Raw genomic sequence first — 23025 nt, 5'->3', positions numbered from 1 at the left:
TTCCCGCTACCTGTTAGAAATAGGTTCGTTTTAGCAGTTGCAAGAGAGCGCCACATAACAGTCATCACCGCGCGATGATGCAGGAAGGCCATATGTTCATACGTGTAAAACATTAAAAGATCTTACATTAGGTCATAAAAGAAACAAGACATCAAAGGGTACTTCAAGAGCATCGGAATTTCGTGAACCATACTAAAATGCATAATTCGGCTTAAAGTGCACATTCGTATGTCCAGATTCGGATGTAAATTTTCTTGGAGTACCAGTATTGTAATATCTCATGTTTGGTTCTTTATTACGGCATAATGTCATACGTGCACTTGAAATCAGCGAACAGTTGAAACCAGCCAACAGTGTGAAATTCAACAGTTCATTTCAAATAAACTGACTGCCTCAGCAGAAAAGATTAATAAAAGCCAAATCTCTTTAGCAAACCGACAAAGATTACTTCATTGTTCTGCAAGGCGATTAATCCTTGACTGCCAGAAAGGTGGAAATAAAATCTGAAACTAATGACATATTTTAGCCATCCGTCATTATGCAAACGTATTGTAATTCATTTGATATGTCCCAGTCACAGAAATCCATTTTATCATTGAACGTGAGAGCAATAAACGAAAGGAAACAACAAAATCACTGAACATAAACACAGGTCACGTGGAGACGACACACCTCCCCACCACAACTCAGACTGCTCTGTGCATCTGGGCCCAGAGTTACTATATTTCCGATCCGGGGCAATATTAGGTAGTGGCACCAAGCCACACTTCTGTAACAAGAAGCGGGAGAAGGTACTACTAATATGAGACTCAACTACGCATGCCCAAGAGCCCGTCCGCAACTGCTCAAAGGAATCTAATTTAAACAGTTGTCAAGTCACGCTCATCGGAGGCAATTTGTTGTTATGAAGCATTGCATAGTCTTCCAAATTCTTTGACACATTTTGCTGTTGGCAGACACTTGTATGAGCACCGTGTTTTGTTGTTGTATACGGCACATTTCCTTTGCAATTTAAGTTTATTTTACTTTTTTTTTTGTTCTCGTTCATGTTTCGTTGCAGCAGTGTTATTCTGCAGTAGCGGGGTACAGTAATATCCTTTGTTAGAGTATTGGTTCTTACCACTCAAAATCACAAAAATTTAACTTAAAACTAAAACAATGAAAAATTCCCGGAATTGTAAACAATTCCCGGGTTTTTCCCGGTTTTCTCCCGGATGAAAAAAATCCCAGGTTTTTCCCGGATTTCCCAGTTGTACCGGGTCGTATACACCCTATAGGAGTAGTAGATCTTTGCACCGTTAGGTGCCGAGAGCTGCATATCTGATGAGTCAGTGTGCGGAGTGGCATTCAGCTGGGAGGACGTGTTGCTTGCCCACAGTGATTTCCATTTGTGGTGATTTTACATTGGATCCGCGAACAGAACAGTGCTTGTATATCAAATTATGTGTGAATCTCGGAAAAAGTGCTACAGAGACCCTTGCAATGATTGAACAAGTGTTTGGGAGACAGAGCACGAGCCGTACGCGTGTGAGTGGCATGCTCAGTTCAGGGCTGGCCATACAGACGTCGAAGATGATGCTCACACTGGAAGAGCAAAGTGAAGAGCATGATCATCGTTTTCTTTGATACGAAGGGAATTGTGCACAAAGAATTTGCCCCACCCAACTAAACGGTGAATTCCACATACTACTGTGACGTTTTGCGACGGCTCCGTGAAAAGGTGCGGCGACAACGGCCCAAACTTTGGTCTCAAGGGAACTTGCTGCTGCATCACAACAACGCGCCCTGTCACACGTCCTTGCTTACCAGGACCTTTTCGGCAAAAAAACAACATGGCAGTTGTACCCCATTCACTTTACTCGCCAGATTTGGCACCTTACGACTTCGCGCTATTCACAAAACTGAAACTAAAGTTGAAAGGCCGTCGGCTCGACATTCTAGGGAGGATTCAAGAAGCATCACTGGCAGTAATAAACACCCTCAAAGAACAGGACTTCCAGAAAATGTTTGACCAGTGGCAGAAGTGCTGGGACTGGTGTGTACATGCAGATGGGAACTACTTCGAGGGTGATGGTGACCATTAGCCCAAAGGCAAGGTTTTCAACAGATGGCAGTACCAGTCTTGAAAATTTTGGATAGCACCTCGTACATCTGAAATCTGGTTCTAGTTTCCCATTGTTACTGACAGCAATGGTTCCTTCTGTTTGACATCTGAATAATGGTGTGCCCACAGCCACTGACACACACAGAATCAAAGCACCAATAAGGTGCTATTCCAGGAAAGGCACAAATATTCTGGCAAAATCTTACAATATTTGCGCACATTCAGAGTGATTGTTTTGGGTGACTTGCCACTTATTTTAACCCAATCCTCCTGACTTCCTGTTAGCTAATTCAGCAAATGTTGTCAAAAATTTCGGTATAACGGATAATTAATTCAGAATATGCGATATGTATACAACGGCAAATGAAAACACAAGAGCGACAATGTTTTAAGAAAGAATACGGAAAACTCTTCAGAAGTATGAGGGGCATTCAAATGAAACCCGGTCACTAGTGTAAAGTAATAGTAACGATTTTATTAACTCAAAAATGTAGTTATACACAGTACACATACTCAAAAATAATTGCCAAAACTGTTGGCACATTTCTCCCATTGCGACACTAGCCGGTCGATTCCACCCTTGAAGAAATTAGCAGGCTGCTGTCGGATCCAGGCCTGGACCCAGTCACACACTTCATCGTACGTTGTGAACCGATGACCGCGAATAGCTTGTTTTAGAGGTCTCATCCATGGCGATTCTGCAGTTGTCTAAGACTAAAGCATTCACTTCCACAACAATTTCCAGTGTGATGACACAATGAGTCTGCCAGAACGAGCGTCGTCTTCCAGTGTCTCGCGCCCCTCTAGGAATCGTTTGCACCGTTCCACAACACTAGAACGGCTCAGACTGTACTCACCGTACACAGCCTTCATCCGCTGATACATTTCACGGCCTCTAACTCCCTCTGCCACCAAAAATTCCAATCACTCCTCATTGTTCCTGCTTACTAGCCTGCATGTTCGGTAGTGGATGATAATTTGTGTGAGCACCTTCTCTTCGGTGTGAAACCACACTGGCACTATACAACACCAAACTGTGCACACGCGTCAGTCTCTCTACCAATAGATGGTGCCACCATACCTGCAGTTACATGGTTCCACCTTATGTGTAAGGCAAAGGTAGACGCACTGACCTGATTTCATTTGAATGAACGTTATAATTCTCCGCAGCTTGTAACACCTTTCACAAACTATGTTAGGAATATATTATGTATAACAAAGAGGAAAAACCAATAAGTGAACAGACAGCATGCATAGGTAGTAAAAAGTGAGAAACTAATAGCACTGTCAGAAAAAAACTATCTGAAAATCTTTCTCTGATATTTTATGAGCAAGAAATATTAGCTGCACTGTCCGTCATGACAAGCCGTAGATAAAATGACTAAGGCAAGACAAAATATGAACATCAGAGATTGAGATAACTTTGTACGATTATAGACAAAATAGCATAATAAATTTTTATACAGGGTAACAGACAGACATTACAAAATAACTGTAATATATTTTTACTATTTGTTTCTTATATATTGTGGTCAAACTAAAAAACATAATATTTTACAGTAAAAGACCAACCAGACTGTAGACAAAACCCCTGTGTAACATTAAGAATATTATCTGGTGCATAAGAAAAGAAATAATCAGCAAGGGGCTCAGTCTCAAGAGTGCAAGGCAAATTACATTTATTTAGACTATGTTTTGCATAATTTAACTTCAAGCTTCCTAAAAGCTGATTTAGAAACTTGCCAAATGTCTTATGGTACTGTACAGAAATGTCTTTCCTTGATGAAATTGCAATGCACTAACCGAAATGTTGGTTCACGAGGAAGTCCACACTGAGCAGCCCAACAGTAGACAGTATCAGCCAAACCCTGCCGAATATCCTGGAACATATCCAGGATCTGTCGTTGGTGCCTTGGACCCCCAATAGCACGGTTTTGTTGAAGTAATTCAAGTTCACTGGTCAAATCCATTGTTTCTAATAAACCTGTGAAACAGACAAAAATGAAGATTTCAGAAAAGCAACAAAACTTTACAAATGTTAATATGTACTCTCGTGTGTGTGTGCATCAGCTTGAGTACAGTATAAAAAGAGTGAACATTTAATCTCTACCATGTGTTAACTACTTAGCATTTTACTATAAAAAAGTAATACATAATTACATCTGGTGTCCCAAATCAGTGTTTTAATACTCAGTTTAAACTATGAACACCACCACTATTCAAGAAGTGTTACAGCCATCGTTTCACGTACTACAGTCGATAACTGTTCCAGAAGCCACAACAAAAGTGCTGCGACTTCACAAAAATAGGCCCTAACAGTGATTCCTGGGATGTTTTGTCAACAACCTGGACACTGATATCTGTGACAGCATATCTGTAGGTCTGTCACTCCACTCAGGGGTAGCTGACCCTACTCATGTAACTTGTCATTTGACCACAAAAAATGTAAGAGGTGGCACACTTCTGCCTTGCAGAAGTTGGAAGTGCCACAGGCTAGTTGTTCTTGCTTTGGCATGTTGCCCTATTACATTTTTCATCCCATTATCTGAGCTCAGAGAAAACCTTAGATATGTACAAGCACAACATTGAACAGAATGAGCCCAGCAGCAGACTGTAGCTATGGATCAAGGTAGTCAGGTAGAGGCAGTATTTCTCGATTTCTGAAAAACATTTGGTTCTGTACCACACTTACACTTATTGTCAAAAATACAATTGTATGAGGTATAAGACAAAATTTGTGACTGAATTGAGAATTTTTTATTAGCAAAGATGCAGCACATTATCTTGGATACAGTGTCATTGACAAATATAGAAGTAACATCAGATGTGCCCCAGGGAAGTGTGTTGGGATTGATGACCTTGTTGACAATATTAACAGTAACCTCAGACCTTCCACAGATGATGCAGTCATCTACAATGAAGTACAGTCTGAAAAAAGCTGCACAAATATTCAAACAGACCTTGATAAGAATTCCAAGTAATGCAAAGATTGGCAACTTGCTTTAAATGTTCATAAATGCAAAATTCTGAACTTCACAAAATCAAAAAACATAGTACCCTATAAACGTAATATCAGTGAGTCACAGGTGGAATCTCAAACAAATATTTTGCTCATCCACACCTCTACTGCATACAATGCACTCAGCTTTCAGTTCTTATTAATTCGTGCACAATGTTTCCCAGTAATCTCTCACCAGTCCTTTTCATTCACCTCTCTTCCTTCCCCTTCAACCCTATCTATTGTCAGGAGGAGGAGCCACTGGCTCCGAAAGCTTGCAAATTTCAATACCTTTATAAATGTTTTCTCCTGCGACTACATGGTGCGATTTTTTTTATCCACACAATCATACTATACTGTCAAATATTGATTACTTTTGTTGATATATTAGCTCATGCAGCCATAATTCTTTCTTATGTAACCCTCTTGCCAGTCTTTGTTGTCATCTACCTTGTTCAAGCTATCATCTGTTTCTGACCTTACGCACTACTTTGCTCGCCTATTTATCTGTACCATCTATGTTGACCAACATCTTATGCCTAAATCTTTTCTATCACCAATTTCTGTGCACACTGACCGGTCCATGGTTATTTATGAATTTGTGAACAACTGTTTGTTTAAAGTTCGCTACAGGTCCTTCTCCTGGTCATCTTCCGCCAATTTATTTGCAAATTTGACAGCAATTTTCTTTCCCACCCTCCACTTACCTTGCTTCTACATAATTCATTTTATTGCAGTAGTTTTTCACAAACCACAATGATCAACTTTTACTGCCTTGTCCTGTGTTGCTTTATTTGCCAAACACAATAGATTATGTTTTCACTAATATCTTCCTTTTTCCATCTGCACCGTTTTTAAAATTTCATCTGTTTTCACAACTTTTCCAATCACTTTTTTTCTCATAATAATTTTTTCGAATTGTTGTGTCCAATTTTCTGGTGATAGATTCTCATTCAATTGATATTTCTTGTTAACCCTTGTCTGTTCTCACGATTTTCATGCAAATTTTTATGATTTTCCCATCTTTTCTCTTGCTTTCCTTCCTTTTTTCATATTTTCCTCCTCCTCTCTTCCTTTTTTGGCACTCCTACCATCCCCAACACTCCAAAGCCTTCTCTCTTGTCATGATGGACCTCATTTACATATTATAAGGGGCGTTCAAAAAGAAATGAGCTGGAGGCATAACTACAGAAACCAGCACCTGTATGTTAGAAGTATTTACCCTGGTTCTGTGACCCAAGGTGGTGAATAGCTGTCTAATAAAATTCCCGGGGCTGCAACGTTAACCAGTTCCGCACGTGCAGCTGGATGTCATCGTCCGAGGTGGATCGTTTGCCCAAGGGCCTTTTTAAAGGGACCAAAAATGGTATAATAACAGGGAGAGAGGTCCGGGCTGTACGGAGGGTGGCCGAGAGCCTCCCATTTGAATTTCTGCAGGAGTGCCACAACTGTGTTGGCCGCATGAGGTTTTGCATTGTCGTGGAGCAGAATGACACCACAGGTGAGATTGCCTGTTTGTTTTGATTTGATCGCTTGGCAGGGGTGGGCAAGGTTTGCGAGTAATACTGTGCATTCACTGTTGTCCCGTGCTGCAGGAAGTGAATCATAAGGGGGCCATCTTGGTTAAAGAAGAACGTCAGCATAGCCTTTCCTGCACTTGTGTGGATGGCCTTGGCTTTTTTTGGTGGTTGTGACCCTGGATGCTTCCACTGGAGACTTTGCAGTTTTGATTCTGGTTCGAAGAGATGACACCGTGACTCGTCTCCAGCCCCCACTCGTGTCAGGAACGCATTCCCTTCCCGAGCATAGCGCTGCAGACGAGAACGACAGTGGGCCAATTGACATGCTTCCTGGTGTGGTTCAAGACTGTGGGGCACCCAACACACACACACACTTTGTGCATGTGCAGTCATTCCTTCACGATGGTGTAAACACTTCTGACGCTCAATCCGACCACGGCGGCTATGGCTTTCACTGTTACTCAGCGGTCCTGGGTAATGAGTGCATCCACCAGCTGGACGATGTCATCGGTAATGCAGTGTGGTGCTCCAGACCGCGCATCATTGGCTAACGACACCCGACACCCGTCCTTCCCTGAAGCGCTTGTGCCAAGCCTCGATCCTAGCAAGGGACATGCAGTATTCGCCTTACACTTGTGACATTCGTTGACGAATATCCATTCCTCCTACTCCTTCCACTGTCAGAAAACTAACAACACCTCTTTGCTCTTCTCTTGACACCTCCATGCCACTGTTTACAATGGGACTGTGAGTGTTGGGCGACCGATGCATACTACCGCTAGCTCTGTATAGTCACATGACGTGCATCGTGCCCTCTAGTGATGGGCTGTGAAACTGCACACTCTGGTTGGAACCACACTTCGTTACACGTGCCATAATATTACCCTCCTGTCACCGGTTTGCGCACTCCAGACTCCGGCTCGTTTCTTTTTTAACACCCCTTATACATTCAGTCCTTTCAAAAACATGCTTTTGCACTATCAAAACTAAGGTCCCACATTCCGTTTCTTGAAACTTGCTTGTCCCTGGGCGTTACCCCCGAAGGCCTAACACTGAAACTCTGTTTCTGGACATAATCCTACTCTACACCAGCCCCTTTTACAGTTTCAAATACAGCAATTCTTGCAGTTACCCAGCTAATCTGTGACCTATGTGCCTCATCTGCAAATTTCGAGTCCACCAGACTTATCTTCTTTTACAAAACCCTGCAGTTATCTGCCCCCTCATATTTCCTTGGAGGGTATCATCTGCCAAGCCAATTTCAAACTGAAACAAAAGGTCAGACTTCACACCAAGCAGCTACCCCACCTTCTCCTAAACTACCTCAACTGCGGTGTTGCCCTTCATGTCCCTCTCCACCGCCCTAAACAGCCACACCATCAACCACCACTCCTCTGCTACAAACCAAGTTTGGCCAAACTTCTTAACACACACCGACCTTCAACACTGCCCGCCAGAAAATGATGATGATCACAAGAACCAGTCACAGGAGTATAGTGTTCTCAATCACTCGACATACACTCCCCTCCTCCTCCCCCCCTCCCCCCTTAATTATCAGTATTATCCCAGTGTCTCCCTTTCAGGCCTAAACCTGCATTTAATCAAGGACCTAATTTCCTCAACACGTAATATCAATTGGAAATATCACTTAGCAGCACAACCTCTACATACAGCATCTGCCATCAAAATCCCATCCTTGTGATACAAACTGACCTGTAGTCTGTCCTTGAAATCTCACACCCCTCATTAGGTCTCATACCTCAATCTATAGAACTTCTTACCCACCCAAAACATGCACCCCCACCTTTTACCTTCTTCCTAAGAGCCACAAATATAATCACCCTTACCATCCCATAGTTGCTCGCTTCAAACCACCCACCAAACATATATCTGCCTTAGTTGATCAACACAGAACCTATAGTAAAGAGACTTTGCTCCTCTATTAAGACAGTAACCTTTTTCTAGACTATCTGAAATCTGTCCCTGTCCCACTTCTACCACACTACTGATGCCACTTCCCTCCATACCAACATCCCCCATGTACATTGTGTATCTGTCACTGAACATTTCCTGATTCTCCACCTGATTGCAAACCTATGACGTCTTTCCTGCTCAGCTTAATCAGCTTTGTATGTGGTGTCTGTTCTTTCAGAAATGTCCACAAGACCAGACATTATTTTGATACTACAGCCAAAATCAATAAAGGCACAAAGGAATTAAGACATTAGCTGCCAGTGGGCATGTCCAAAAGAACAGACACCATATACATAATTAAGGTGATAAAGGCCAATGAATCCTTCAGGGCAGATGCACGTCAACATCAAACTCGTACGGGAACTGGCAGATACCGTGGCTAAAGAGCAGAGGCACTACATCAGCAGTGTGTGGTATAAGTTGAGAATTTGGGTCTGACAGGAGGCATGCTAGGGTAGTCTGTGCAGATGTGGAGATCACTGTGCCTGGATGGCATAAAGCTCAGCGCAGCTGCCCGAGAAGCTGGTGACCCAGTTTCAAATCCTGGTCCGTCACAAATTTTCAACTTGCACCATTGATATCAATCAATATCCACAGTCAATTCCTCTGTGTCTTAATCAACTTTATATTTACCAACAAATACTTTTGCGGGGAAGACCTACAAAAAGATCAGGGGCGCAGCCACAGGAACCACGATGGCTCCTTCCTATGCCAACCTTTTCACGGGTAGCTCGGATGGGACCTTCCCGAGATTCTTAACTCTTCAGCTCCTGGTCTGGTTTGGACATGTTGATACCATCTTTGCCATATGGACTCGTGGTGAGCCTGACCCGTTAAAATCCTTGGACACTCCATTTACGTTCTCTCAATTAAATTTCACATGCTAATATTCCGAATCCCATGCCACTTTCCTTGATGTTGACCTCATCCTCGCTGAGGGTCAGCAACCCACTTCTGTTTGCATTAAACCTAATAACAAACAACAGTACTTATACTCTTACTTTTGCCATCCTTTCCATATCAAACTTTTCCTCTGATACAGTGCTTAGTACTGTTCAATCTGCACCACGTCAGATTAAAGGAAGACATCCACCACATCAGATTAAAGGGAGACATCAAAGCAATTCAGATGCGGGCTCCTAGGTTCGTTACTGGCAGGTTCGAAGAATGTTACCGGCAGGTTCGAAAAACGTACAAGTATTATGTAGGTGGTCTGGGAACTCAAATGGGAATCACTAGCACAAAAGCAACATTCTGTTCAAGGAACACTACGGACAAAATTTAGAGAACCGGTACTTGAAGCTGACAGCAGAATAATTCTACTGCTGCTAAAGTATATTTCGCATGAGGCAGACAGGGCTCATGTGGAGGTATATAGAAATTCGTTTTTCCCTCACTCTATTTATGAGTGGAACAGGAGAGGAAATGACTAGCAGTGGTACAGGGTACCCTCGACCATACACCATACGGTGGCTTTGGCAGGCTCTTTAAGATAGATGTAAACTATCCCCAGAAAGACTACTAACAAAGTTTCAAGAACCAGCTTTAAATGATGACTCTGGTAATATGCTACAAAACCCTACATATTGCTCCACAGGGATCGTGAGGACACGATTAGACTAATTACAGCATTCAAACAATCATTCACCCACACTCCACAAGTCAATGGAATGGAATGGAAAAAAGTCCTAATAACTGGTACAGTGGGACATATCCTCCTGGCACGAACTTCACAGTGGTTCACGGATTATAGATGTAGGTGTACGTGTAGCTGCTGCATCTCATGACCTTACGGGACTTCTAGACTTCTCGGGAGTCCACTATTTGTCACGTCTTAAGTTCTCCGTGAAATTTTGCCAGACAGATTCGTTGTCACCTTCGGGTGGTCCCTGATGACTGCTGCATCACTCTTGTCTGTGTCCTACATACACTGGCCATACCCCCTCCATCACTCCACTCACATCGCCACCAGTGAGGATGCCGCAACGGGTGTTGTCATTGGTGGGAATAGTGATGCCCGGCTCCCGAACATTCACCTCCGGCGTCCGTGCTATCGCTGCCAGGTGTGGCTCTCTCTGTACTGGTACGCCTTTCTTTTTCTAGGCGCAGTGTAGGGTTCCGTGTCTGACTCAGTTGTATGTCACTAACTATGATAATTAGACAATTTTGGATTTGGGTTCGTTTTATCTTAGGGCGCCAAAACAACGTGCCGACATCAGAACTGTAGACCACTAAGCCAAACAGAGGAGTTAAAAACAACTACACATTAATCCCAAATGACACAAGAGAGGATAGCTAAAAACAGAGACGTGGAGAAACGTTTATAAAATGTGCCATAGAGAAACGGAACTAAAAATTAAATAGCCTTTACCATATTGCTACAACGGATAAAAAGTAAAACACGGTTGACAGCCCGCACATCGTTCACTAAAACGGCTGATAACTCAGACGGCAAACACAAACTGAGACGTAAGCGGTTAAGAAAAGGGCATTCCGTAAGAAAATAGCAGAAAATCAAAGGTCGAGTGCAATGAGCACAAAGTGGTGTGGGAGCACCATTTAACAAATGGCGATGGCTAAAAAGACAGTGCACGGTGCGCAACCTACCTAAAATGATCTCCTCGTGGCGAGAGGGCCAAGAGGAGGTCGGTCAAGCTGCTGGGAGAGGCTTAACAGCCCAGAGCTCGTTCCCGTGAAGGGAGCACCAGTGGTGATGGCAAAGGGACACCGCCTCCTGACAGATGGCAACACAGAGATCATCAGACGGCAAGTAAAAACTAGTGGGCTGAGGTACGTGGACTGCAGCCTCGGTAGCAGCATTAGCAGCCTCATTTCCTGTTAGACCAATGTGGCCAGGAACCCACATAAACATCATACTAGCTCCATCAAGAATGACCAAGTGACAGCTTTCCTGGACCTGTTGCACTAAGGAATGGACAATTTACAGTACACAGGGGCACTAAGGTAGCTGGAGCAGCTGACACAATTGAAAAGCCCGTGTCACCGGATGTACTGCACGGCCCGATACAGGGGAAAGAGCTTTGCTGTAAATACTGAGCAGTGTTCCAGAACCCGATACCGAAAAACATCGGTACCAATGGCGAAGGCACACCCGGCACCACGATCAGTCTGAGAGACGTCAGTCTACACAGAGGTACTACGGCCAAGTTCCGTGCGAGGGTCGTGAAACTGAAGGTGATGGAGCGAGGCTGGAGTAGTGTCCTCAGGAAGAAAATTAAGGCCGAGGTGAACACGGGCCGTCGCACAAACCCAAGGTGGTGAAGGGTTCAGACCGTAAAGTTAAGCTGCCGGAGCAAGAGCCGAAAGCGAACTTTAGGAGGTAACAGAGAAGAGGGACACAATCAAAGGAGTCGTCAAAGAAGGAGGTACAGGATGGGTGGCCACGCATGGCAGACAAATGGCACGCATATCTGCTGAGATGAAAGTCATAGCAAAGTTTGAACAGATAAGGAACCAGTACAAACAGAGGAAGGTGGTGTGATCTGCTTCCCAGGAAATACCACTGGGGAAAGACAGGATATTGAGGGACCACATATAGCAGGCTGCCAGGTAATAACAGGTGAGAGGACCAAGAAAGTTTCCTATCGAGCATGAGCCTCGGGAATTTTGTAGTTTTAATGGACAGAAGAGCAACAGGCCCAAGATGTAAAGATGGTGGAAGAAACCAATTGCATCACCAGTAATTCATCCAAACTGTTTTGTTAGTGGAAAAATAAAAGCCACTGTTGATGCTCCACGAGTGAAGACGATCGAGACACTGCTGAAGGTGTCGCTCAATGAGACCAGTCCGTGGAGAATTGCAACGGATGGCAAAATCTGTCAACAAAAAGGGAGCTGCAGATGCCCGGTGGGAGATAGCAAAGAGGACAACACTCATGATGGAACCCTGAGGCATACTATTTTCCTGGATAAAGGTATCCGACAAGACAGAACCCACACGTACCTTGAAAACTCAGTCTTTTAAAAATTCCTGAAGGAAACAGGGCAGGCAGCCACAGACGACCCACATGAAGAGAGTACGGACGGTACCAGTCCTCCAGCAGGTGTTGCAGGCTTTCTCAAAATCGAAAAACATGGCCGCAGTTTGGGATTTCTGCACAAAACCATTCATGACATGGGTGGGTAAAGTGACAAGATGCACAACTGCAGAACGGCGCACTTAAAATCCACACTGTGCAGTAAGTAAATAGCAAGACTTGAGCCACCGTACCAGCTGGGCATGAATCGTTTGTTCCATCACCTTGCAAACACAACTGGCAAGAGAAATTGGGTGGTAGCTAGAAGGAAGGTGTTTGTCCTTACTGGGCTTAGGTCTCGGTACGACAGTGGCTTCACGCCAGCATCTGGGAAACTTGACCTCTGCCCAGATGCGGTTGTACGTATGAAGCAGAAAGTGCCTGCCCGCAAGAGACAGGCACTGCAACACCTGAATGTGAACATCGTCTGGCCCTGGGGCAGAGGATCGGGATGAAGTGAGAGCGTGATCTAGTGACAGCATGATCTAGCTCCCTCATAGTAAAGGCAGCATTGCAGCACTCACGATTCTGAGAAGAGAAGGGTACCACCTGAGCCTCCTCCACTCATTTCTGATGGAGGAAGGCAGGGTGATAGCAGGAGAAGCTCAAAATGTCCACAAAATGACAGCCCAAGGTAGTGGAGACAGCAATAAGATCCACTGTGACATCGTCTGCTACTGTCAGGCTGGAAATTGGTGATTAAATTTTGGTCCCAGAGAGCAGCCAGAGATTGGCCCACAGTAAGAGAGAGGGAGTGGAACTGTTACAAAGAACTAGTGAATGAAATCCAGCTAGCTTTTTTGCTATCCCGAAGAACACGATGACACTGTGCAGCTAACTGTTTATAATGAATGCAGTTTGCCATCGCAGGATGGCAGTTAAAAATGCGGAGAATAGGTCTACACGTGTGAATTGCTTCGCGGCACACTTCTGCCCACCAAGGAACCGGGACATGGCGCAGTAAAGAGGAAGTGGGAGGAGTAGAACGTTCTGCGGTGGTAAGGATAACGTTTCTAAGATATTCTACCTGGACATCACAACTGGGGAAATGCTGTTCATCAAAGGTCGCCAGGGAGGCGGCTCCCTGCCGCCGTTGGCTAAGCAGCTGCAGCAGCAAGTCGTATACTCTTAGCTCACTTAGTTTAATTCTTAATTTCTTTGCGTGTTTTTGGTACTTGCATTGTTTAATTCATAAATTTCGGGCGTATTTTAGTATTTGAGAGTGTAGCATCGCGTTTTAGTACCTGAATAGTGTAAAATCGTGTAGTCTCCTTCCGCCGCCGAGCAGTGTGTCAGCAGTGCACAAGTAGCAGCATTAATGCACCTATTAGGCAATCTTGTATTTTAATAACCGTTTAAATTTTGTGTCTAACTGTTTGTGCGCTCTGTAGATTAGTTCAGACGTTCTTTGCACAACAGTTTTTAGTATGGATAGGGACTGCAACTGCTGTGATCGGATGCAGGCTGAGTTGGCATCCCTTCGCTCCCAGCTTCAGGCAGTGTTGGCTTCGGTCACACAGTTTGAGGCTGTTGCCAATGGGCATCTCTGTGGGGGTCCGGATGGGGGTTTGTCGAGGACAGCCAGCTCATCCTACGCATCCCCCGATCGGACTACGACTGTGGCTGCCCGGGATACTGCCCACATTGAGGCTGATCCCTCACCTGTGGTAGAGTGGGAGGTCGTCTCGAGGTGTGGCAGGGGGTGAAAGACATTCCGGAGGGTTGAACAAAAGGCCTCTCCAGTTTGTCTGATGAACTGGTTTCATGCTCTGTCTCAGGCTGATACTGATCTTCGGCCGGACATGGCTGCTTGTCCTGTTCCAGAGGTTGCCCCTCAGTCTGCAAGATCCGGGCGGTCGCAGAGGGTGGGCTTACTGGTAATTGGGAGCTCCAATGTCAGGCCCTTAGGGATATGGCAGCAAGAGAGGGGAAGAAAACCAATGTGCACTCTGTGTGCATACCGGGGGGAGTCATTCCAGATGTGGAAAGGCTCCTTCCGGATGCCATAAAGGGTACAGGGTGCACCCATCTGTAGGTGGTCGCTCATGTCGGCACCAATGATGTGTGTCGCTATGGATCGGAGGAAATCCTCTCTGGCTTCCGGCGGCTATCTGATTTGGTGAAGACTGCCAGTCTCGCTAGCGGGATGAAAGCAGAGCTCACCATCTGCAGCATCGTCGACAGGACTGACTGCGGACCTTTGGTACAGAGCCGAGTGGAGAGTCTGAATCAGAGGCTGAGATGGTTCTGCGACCATGTGGGCTGCAGATTCCTTGACTTGTGCAATAGGGTGGTGGGGTTTCAGGCTCCGCTGGATAGGTCAGGAGCCCACTACACGCAGCAAGCGGCTACACGGGTAGCAGGGGTTGTGTGGCGTGGGCTGGGTGGTTTTTTAGGTTAGATGGCCTCGGGCAAGTACAGAAAGGGCAACAGCCTCAAAGGGTCCAGGGCAAAGTCAGGACATGCAGGGACCAAGCAGCAATTGGTATTGTAATTGTAAACTGTCGAAGCTGCATTGGTAAAGTACCAGAACTTCAAGCGCTGATAGAAAGCACCGAAGCTGAAATTGTTATAGGTACAGAAAGATGGCTGAAGCCAGAGATAAATTCTGCCGAAATTTTTACAAAGGCACAGGCGGTGTTTAGAAAGGATAGATTGCATGCAACCAGTGGTGGCGTGTTTGTCGCTGTTAGTAGTAGTTTATCCTGTAGTGAAGTAGAAGTGGATAGTTCCTGTGAATTATTATGGGTGGAGGTTACACTGAACAACCGAGCTAGGTTAATGGTTGGCTCCTTTTACCGACCTCCCGACTCAGCAGCATTAGTGGCAGAACAACTGAGAGAAAATTTGGACTACATTTCACATAAATTTTCTCAGCATGTTATAGTCTTAGGTGGAGATTTCAATTTACCAGATATAGACTGGGACACTCAGATGTTTAGGACGGGTGGTAGAGACAGAGCATCGAGTGACGTTATACTGAGTGCACTATCCAAAAATTACCTCGAACAACCGACTCATGGAGATAACATCTTGGACCTACTGATAACAAACAGACCCGAACTTTCGACTCTGTAAGTGCAGAACAGGGAATCAGTGATCATAAGGCCGTTGCAGCATCCCTGAATATGGAAGTTAATAGGAATATAAAAAAAATGGAGGTAGGTTTATCTGTTTAGCAAGAGTAATAGAAGGCAGATTTCAGACTACCTAGCAGATCAAAATGAAAATTTGTTTCGAAATTTGACAATGTTGAGGGTTTATGGAAAAAGTTCAAGGCAATCGTAAAATGCGTTTTAGACAGGTACGTGCCGAGTAAAACTGTGAGGGACAGGAAAAACCCGCCGTGGTTCAACAACAAAGTTAGGAAACTGCTGCGAAAGCAAGGAGAGCTTCACTCCACGTTTAAACGCAGCCAAAACCTCTCAGACAAACAGAAGCTAAACGATGTCAAAGTTAGCGTAAGGAGGGCTATGCGTGAAGCGTTTAGTGAATTCGAAAGTAAAATTCTATGTACCGACTTGACAGAAAATCCTAGGAAGTTCTGGTCTTACGTTAGATCAGCAAGTGGCTCGAAACAGCATATCCAGACACTCCGGGATGATGATGGCATTGAAACAGAGGATGACGCGCGTAAAGCTGAAATACTAAACACCTTTTTCCAAAGCTGTCTCACAGAGGAAGACCGCACTGTAGTTCCTTCTCTAAATCCTCGCACAAACGAAAAAATGGCTGACATCGAAATAAGTGTCCAAGGAATAGAAAAGCAACTGGAATCACTCAACAGAGGAAAGTCCACTGGACCTGACGGGATACCAATTCGATTCTACACAGAGTACGCGAAAGAACTTGCCCCGCTTCTAACAGCCGTTTACCGCAAGTCTCTAGAGGAACGGAAGGTTCCAACTGATTGGAAAAGAGCACAGGTAGTCCCAGTCTTCAAGAAGGGTCGTTGAGCAGATGCGCAAAACTATAGACCTATATCTCTGACATTGATCTGTTGTAGAATTTTAGAACATGTTTTTTGCTCGCGTATCATGTTGTTTTTGGAAACCCAGATTCTACTCTGTAGGAATCAACATGGATTCCGGAAACAGCGATCGTGTGAGCCCCAACTCGCTTTATTTGTTCATGAGACCCAGAAAATATTAGATACAAGCTCCCAGGTAGATGCTATTTTCCTTGACTTCCAGAAGGCGTTCGATACAGTTCTGCACTGTCGCCTGATAAACAAAGTAAGAGCCTATGGAATATCAGACCAGCTGTGTGGCTGGATTGGAGACTTTTTAGCAAACAGAACACATCATGTTGTTATCAATGGAGAGACGTCTACAGACGTTAAGGTAACCTATGGTGTGCCACAGGGAGTGTTATGGGACCACTGCTTTTCACAATATATATAAATGACCTAGTAGATAGTGTTGGAAGTTCCATGCTGCTTTTCGCGGATGATGCTGTAGTATACAGAATAGTTGCAGCATTAGAGAATTGTAGCGAAATGCAGGAAGATCTGCAGCGGATAGGCACTTGGTGCAGGGAGTGGCAACTGACCCTTAACATAGATAAATGTAATGTATTGCGAATACATAGAAAGAAGGATCCTTTATTGTACGATTATATGATAGCGGAACAAACACTGGTAGCAGTTACTTCTGTACAATATCTGGGAGTATACGTGTGGAACGATTTGAAGTGGAACGATCACATAAAATTAATTAATGGTAAGGCGGGTACCAGGTTGAGATTCATTGGGAGAGTCCTTAGAAAATGTAGTCCACCAACAAAGGAGGTGGCTTACAAAACACTCGTTCGGCCTATACTTGAGTATTGCTCATCAGTGTGGGATCCTTACCAGATCGGGTTGACGGAAGAGAGAAGATCCAAAGAAGAGCAGTGCGTTTTGTCACAGGGTTATTTGGTAACCGTGATAGCATTACGGAGATGTTTAGCGAACTCAAGTGGCAGACTCTGCAAGAGAGGCGCTCTGCATCGCAGTGTAGCTTGCTCGTCAGGTTTAGAGAGGGTGCGTTTCTGGATGAGGTATCGAATACATTGCTTCTCCCTACTTATACTTCCCGAGGAGATCACGAATGTAAAATTAGAGAGATTCGAGTGCGCACGGAGGCTTTCAGACAGTCGTTCTTCCTGCGAACCATACACGATTGGAACAGAAAAGGGAGGTAATGACAGTGGCACGTAAAGTGCCCTCCGTCACACACCGTTGGGTGGCTTGCGGAGTATAAATGTAGATGCAGATGTAGATGAGGAGTAAAGCCTCCAGTCGGCCTTAATAAGCTACCATATGGGTGTGCATATAGGAATGGTAGAAGTTAGCAAACTGATAGCACACAGGAAATGGCCACTCGAGCGTGTGTCGAAGAGAATGGACCACTGAAAATGGGCATGCTGGGCAGTGCAGTAGGATGAGTCCAAATGAGAATAGGTCTGTGTGGAATCTGAAAGGAATGTGGGTGCTCCCTTGTAAATGCAGAAAAGGTTAAGTTGATTGAGAAGGTCAGCCAAGAGGACACCTCTCTGACAGGTTCTGGGAGAAACACAAAAGCGTGATGCGCATTAAAGTCACCGAGCAGCTGAAAGGGGTGAGGCAACTGCCCAATAAGCTGTAGGAAGTCAGCCCTCGTGACATCGAATGACGGAGGGATGTAAACAGTGCAAAGGGAAAAGGTCAAGTTAGGAAGGAAAAGGCGAACTGCAACAGCTTGAAGGCATGTAGTCAGGGAGATTGGTTGACTATGAACGTCATCTCATTAAGAGAGACATGACTCCCCCACGAGATGGAAGGGGAGGGGGGGGGGGGGGGGGTGAAGATCAAAATGAACTGGGAAGAAATGCAAGAGCTCAAAGCAGTCGTGAGGACACAATTTATTTTTCTGGAAGCAGAGAACAAGTGGACACTGCGATTCTAAGCGCAGCTGTAAATCTTCTTTGTTTAATCGAAGGCCACAAACATTCCATTGAAGAAGAACCATAATGAGAAGGGGAGGAGGGAAAAAATGAAGAGGTTCACCTCAGCAACTGCCAAGTACCAGCCTTCAAAGACTCACTGCTACAGGGTGCTGAGGCTGGAGGATCCCGCTCCAAGAGATCTACAGAGTCATCGGCATTCTCCCCCTGTCGATCTGCAGAGTCCAGGGCAGAAGAACGGTCGGCAGTGCACAAGTGCGACACGGAGGTCACCCGGATGAGGGTATCGCACGGCGACACCGTCTAAGAGGATCCGAGTCGGCGAAGGAGAAGACCGTTTGCCTTTGTTTGACTTCTTGGAGCTTTTCTGTTTGGCAGAGGAAGACTCTGATGTTTGTCGGCTGGAGGGACGCAGGAAGTCTTCAGGGGACTATTCTTTCTACGCTTTCCGGCCTCCCAGTTGTGTAGCAGGTGACTTCGCCCCAGGAAGCGAACGTTTGGGGGCTCGTCGCACAGCTGGAAGACGAACCTGTGATGCTACCACGACACTGGGCAATTTCACAACCTCAGTGCTGAATTTGAGGTCACATGTCGGCGTGACCATGTCCTTCACGAAACAAGATGTAGGCAAGGACAGTACTGTAAGTGCCAGATGGTAGAATGCAGGGTTTGCAACTAACCAATAGCTTGCAAGCGACTAGGTAAGGCACATTTGCCTTTATCTGGGTCTCCTGGACAGCCCGCTCATCGAGACACAGACGGAGGCGGCACGGTCACCATTGCAGTTGACACTTATGCCTGGGTGTCGACAGGACCCTCAAGTGTGGTTGTAACGATGACATCGGTTTGGAACGTACGGTCAGAATGTGATAACTTCACAGCCTGCTTTGATCTTGGATGCAAGCAACACTCCATTAAAGGTGAGAAAAAGAGTGAGTGTGGGCACTAAGGATGAATCTACCTTTTCATCACCTGACGGTCGGTTATGACACCCTGATCAGAGAGGTACGTTTGGATTTCCGTCTCGGTCAGACCACTGAGTAGCCTAGTGGAGCGTAAATCACAACACGGGAAGAATGCAGAGTTCTACGGCCCTCGACACAAACAGGATAGCTGTGGAAAAGCTAAACAGCTAGCAGTAGTTGTGCTTGAGAATCAGAAGTAGTCTCCAAAAGCAAAGCACCACTGCATAAACGAGAGCAGGATTTCATAGGGCCAGCAACTGCATTAACACCTTTCTGAAGTAAGAAACGGATTTACCATCGCAAAGGACTGACAGTCTTCAGTACAAGGAACTGTGGTGCAACTGGGAGGGTCTCTGAATTGGGAGCTTCATTCCATTTACGTTTGGTAGACGTGGACTGTGAAGATGACAATTGGCCGATTGCCAGAAAATCCCCCACGATTGTCAGTGTCTCCAATGGTACACTCCTTCCGGCTGGGGACCCCACTCAGAAGGCGCCTCCCTGCCTCGGGTGACAGTTCACACCTCCCGAACACCTGACATCGAGGACCAATCGGGAATTTTGGACGGTAGCAGCTCAGGCAATCATCCCTCCCTGGGCCTGGCCTGTGGCAGGGGGTACGTGCAAACCCTACCTGTCTACCTCGGGTTGGGAATTACATGTTACCCAGTCACCTGTTACGTGTCAGACGCGTGGGACAGCCTTCAGTAGTGCACAGGTAGGAAGAAGGACAAATAGGAACCTCAAATGCCGAAGCAGACGAAGTAAAGTAGAAGGTGAAGAAAGAAAGGAAAAGGAACGAAAAACAGTGGTCAACAGCTGAAAATACAGAACACATTGTCAAAAACATCCCAGACATGTTTCCCAAGCGAGGGGAAAAAAGAATAGCAGGAGAACAGACATGCAGCACGGAAGGGAAAAGATGCCGTAAATGCTGGGGACCCGTGGTAGGGAAGCACAAACCCACCAAAAAGCGGCGAGCCCCCTGGGGGTAATTAGAGCGTATTGGACACTAATAAGTGAAGTACAAGATCACTAATAAGTGAAGTACAAGATCACTAATAAGTGAAGTACAAGATCACTAATAAGTGAAGTACAAGATAACCTAATAATTGGTGTCAAGATAGTACAATTAACAAAGATAGTTGGCTTACAACTGAGTCAGGTGTAAAACCCTGTACTGTGCAAAAAAAAGGGTTAACATACAGTAAGGTCTGCACCTGACAATATAGCAGGGACACTCCTCAAGGCCACAGATCGTAGCCAGGCACCACTAGCAAAAGAGCAGATCAGTGGAGGGGGTAACGGCAACATATCTAGGATGTTTATATGAATGCGTGGTGTCTATTCTTTCGGAGATATCCGGAAGAAGAGACACCACGCAGGATCCACAACTGTGATTCGTTGTAGCTAAACTGGAGGAGGGGGAGGGGGTGGGAGACAAGGAAAGGGAAGGGGAGGGGAGGGACTACCGATGTCAGTTGCGTCGGGACTTAATGCAGAATCAGCGGCGGCGAGTGAAAGTGTGTGCCAGACTGGGAGGGGCTGTGCAATCTGTGACATGGTGCCTCAAACTGCACAGCTATTCCATGAGGCTGCTGCAGTATAATTCAGCTGTAGTGGGATACAGTAATATTCTTTGTTAGACAATCAGTTCTTAACAGTCAACATTCTAAAAAATTAACTGAAAACTAAAACACTGAAAAATTCCCAGAATTCTAAAAAATTCCCGTGTTTTTCTCCCGGATGAAAAAATTCCTGCATTTTTCTCAGATTTTCCGATTACCCCAGGGCGTATACACCCTGTCATAGTAGCGAGCATGAAGGACACGAACAGGGACTGCAGATAGGTGGCACAAGGTGGGAGTATGGGTCGGCCAAGATGTGTGGTGATATGGTCGGCACAGTTGCTGTATGTATTGTATCTGGGTGGTGCACTGGTTAACACAGCTGTCTAATAAGCAGGAGATCCCAGGGTTCGAATCCCAGTCCAGCAAATGTTTTCACTCGTTATCACAGACATCAAAAGTCCCTTCCCTTTCCCTCCCATTCTCCCCTCTACCTTCAATTTACACACAATAGTATATACAATTCTGAAAAGTGTGGAGCAGGAGTCAAGAAGGACCGCCTGGAGATGGCAACAACTCTACCAAAATATTGAGGAGAACTTGCAATGACACGGATTGACATCCGAGAATTCCTCAAGCTACATGCTGTCTTTAATTATACATAGTGTCTGCACATACTTAATGTGTTATGTCAGAGCAAGAATCCCACAACCAATAGGCAGTGGACCAAATTAGAGAACTCAGATTATTCCCCACGACTAAACTGCAGGTTCAGCAGTTGCACATAACCTCTCATCATAACATAAAAAGTAAGGCTATTCTGCGTCTCATGAAAACAGAACAGCTATTTAGCAATGCCATTGCCCTGTTCCCTGTTCATACAGAAGAGGCGGCAACAGGATTAACTGCACTGGGAGCATATGGAAAAATCACTGCAACTGCTGCCCCAACAGATTATCAGGCTCCAACTTACGATCCAGCCACATGAACAATACGTCAGCATAATCTTTTTTTCTCTTCAGAATTCAAGTTAGCAGCATAAATTAGGATACATATATCACGTGGCTCTGCCTAAATTTTTATGCATATGATATAACAGAAAGCTAGTAGCAATTAGAAGGGTGCCAATTATTCCAAAAAATAATTCCCCTTGACAACATTATGTTACGGAGCTACAATAAGTGAAGGTGTAACTTTCTCAGTGCTCTGAGCAATGAATCTACATAGCAAGTGTACGGCTTACTTTCCAGCAGAATAGGGAAGGGAGTCAGTCTTATTCTTAGCAGGTGCCTGTTTTACAAGGCACCATGACAGATTTGAATACAAGATATGGCAGATCACACTCTGATTCAATGATCAGATATATCAACATTCCATACGTTCCTGATGGAGGTACTGATGCTGCCAAATCCATCATTGGATGAAATAGTAGCCATCACTCAGATCTACAAAGATACTTTTAGGCCGGCAAAATGCATAACTCGTGGGCACTCGTGCAAATTCAAGCTCCACCTGCCTACATTTCAAATCATACAGAACTGTGGACACCTGCATCCCCCATCCACTGCAGAGCTCAACGGCATTGCTATGCTTCAGGAGACAGGTACTGAATCACTGCAGAGGTCACAACTTCTCTGCTGACATCCGTTCCTACTTCCTCAGTAGTTCACCGACCCACAGCTGCCATCTTGACATAGTCATCAACAAATATTCTCATCGTCTGGCCCACACCTCTGGACGCCAGCAGATTTTCTGGGTCTCCCCAGCCTCAGATGATTTGACATCCCAGTGCCATCATCATCACGCCCACCACCACTGCATCAACCGAGATGGTAACACCTTCCACTTCACATTGGTTGCTTACGTGAACAATTGTATTGTTTGCTGGTGACCCTTTCGAGCTGTGTGGCTGTCGACCATGAAATTTTGCATCC

General features: G+C 45.2%; 1 protein-coding gene across 1 annotated transcript in view; it reads right to left on the bottom strand.

Annotated features, from left to right (window-relative positions):
* LOC126481044 (nuclear pore complex protein Nup205) overlaps positions 1-23025 on the bottom strand; it is a 313396-nt gene that overhangs the window by 244844 nt on the left and 45527 nt on the right. The window contains exon 5 of the mRNA XM_050104525.1: positions 3908-4088. Within this exon, the coding sequence (XP_049960482.1) occupies positions 3908-4088 (181 nt within the window). The remainder of the gene's footprint in view (positions 1-3907; positions 4089-23025) is intronic.

The sequence above is a fragment of the Schistocerca serialis genome, chromosome 5 (genome assembly GCF_023864345.2).
Source record: "Schistocerca serialis cubense isolate TAMUIC-IGC-003099 chromosome 5, iqSchSeri2.2, whole genome shotgun sequence".
Classification (NCBI taxonomy): Eukaryota; Metazoa; Arthropoda; class Insecta; order Orthoptera; family Acrididae; genus Schistocerca; species Schistocerca serialis.
This window is presented reverse-complemented; position numbering and strand designations above follow the sequence as displayed.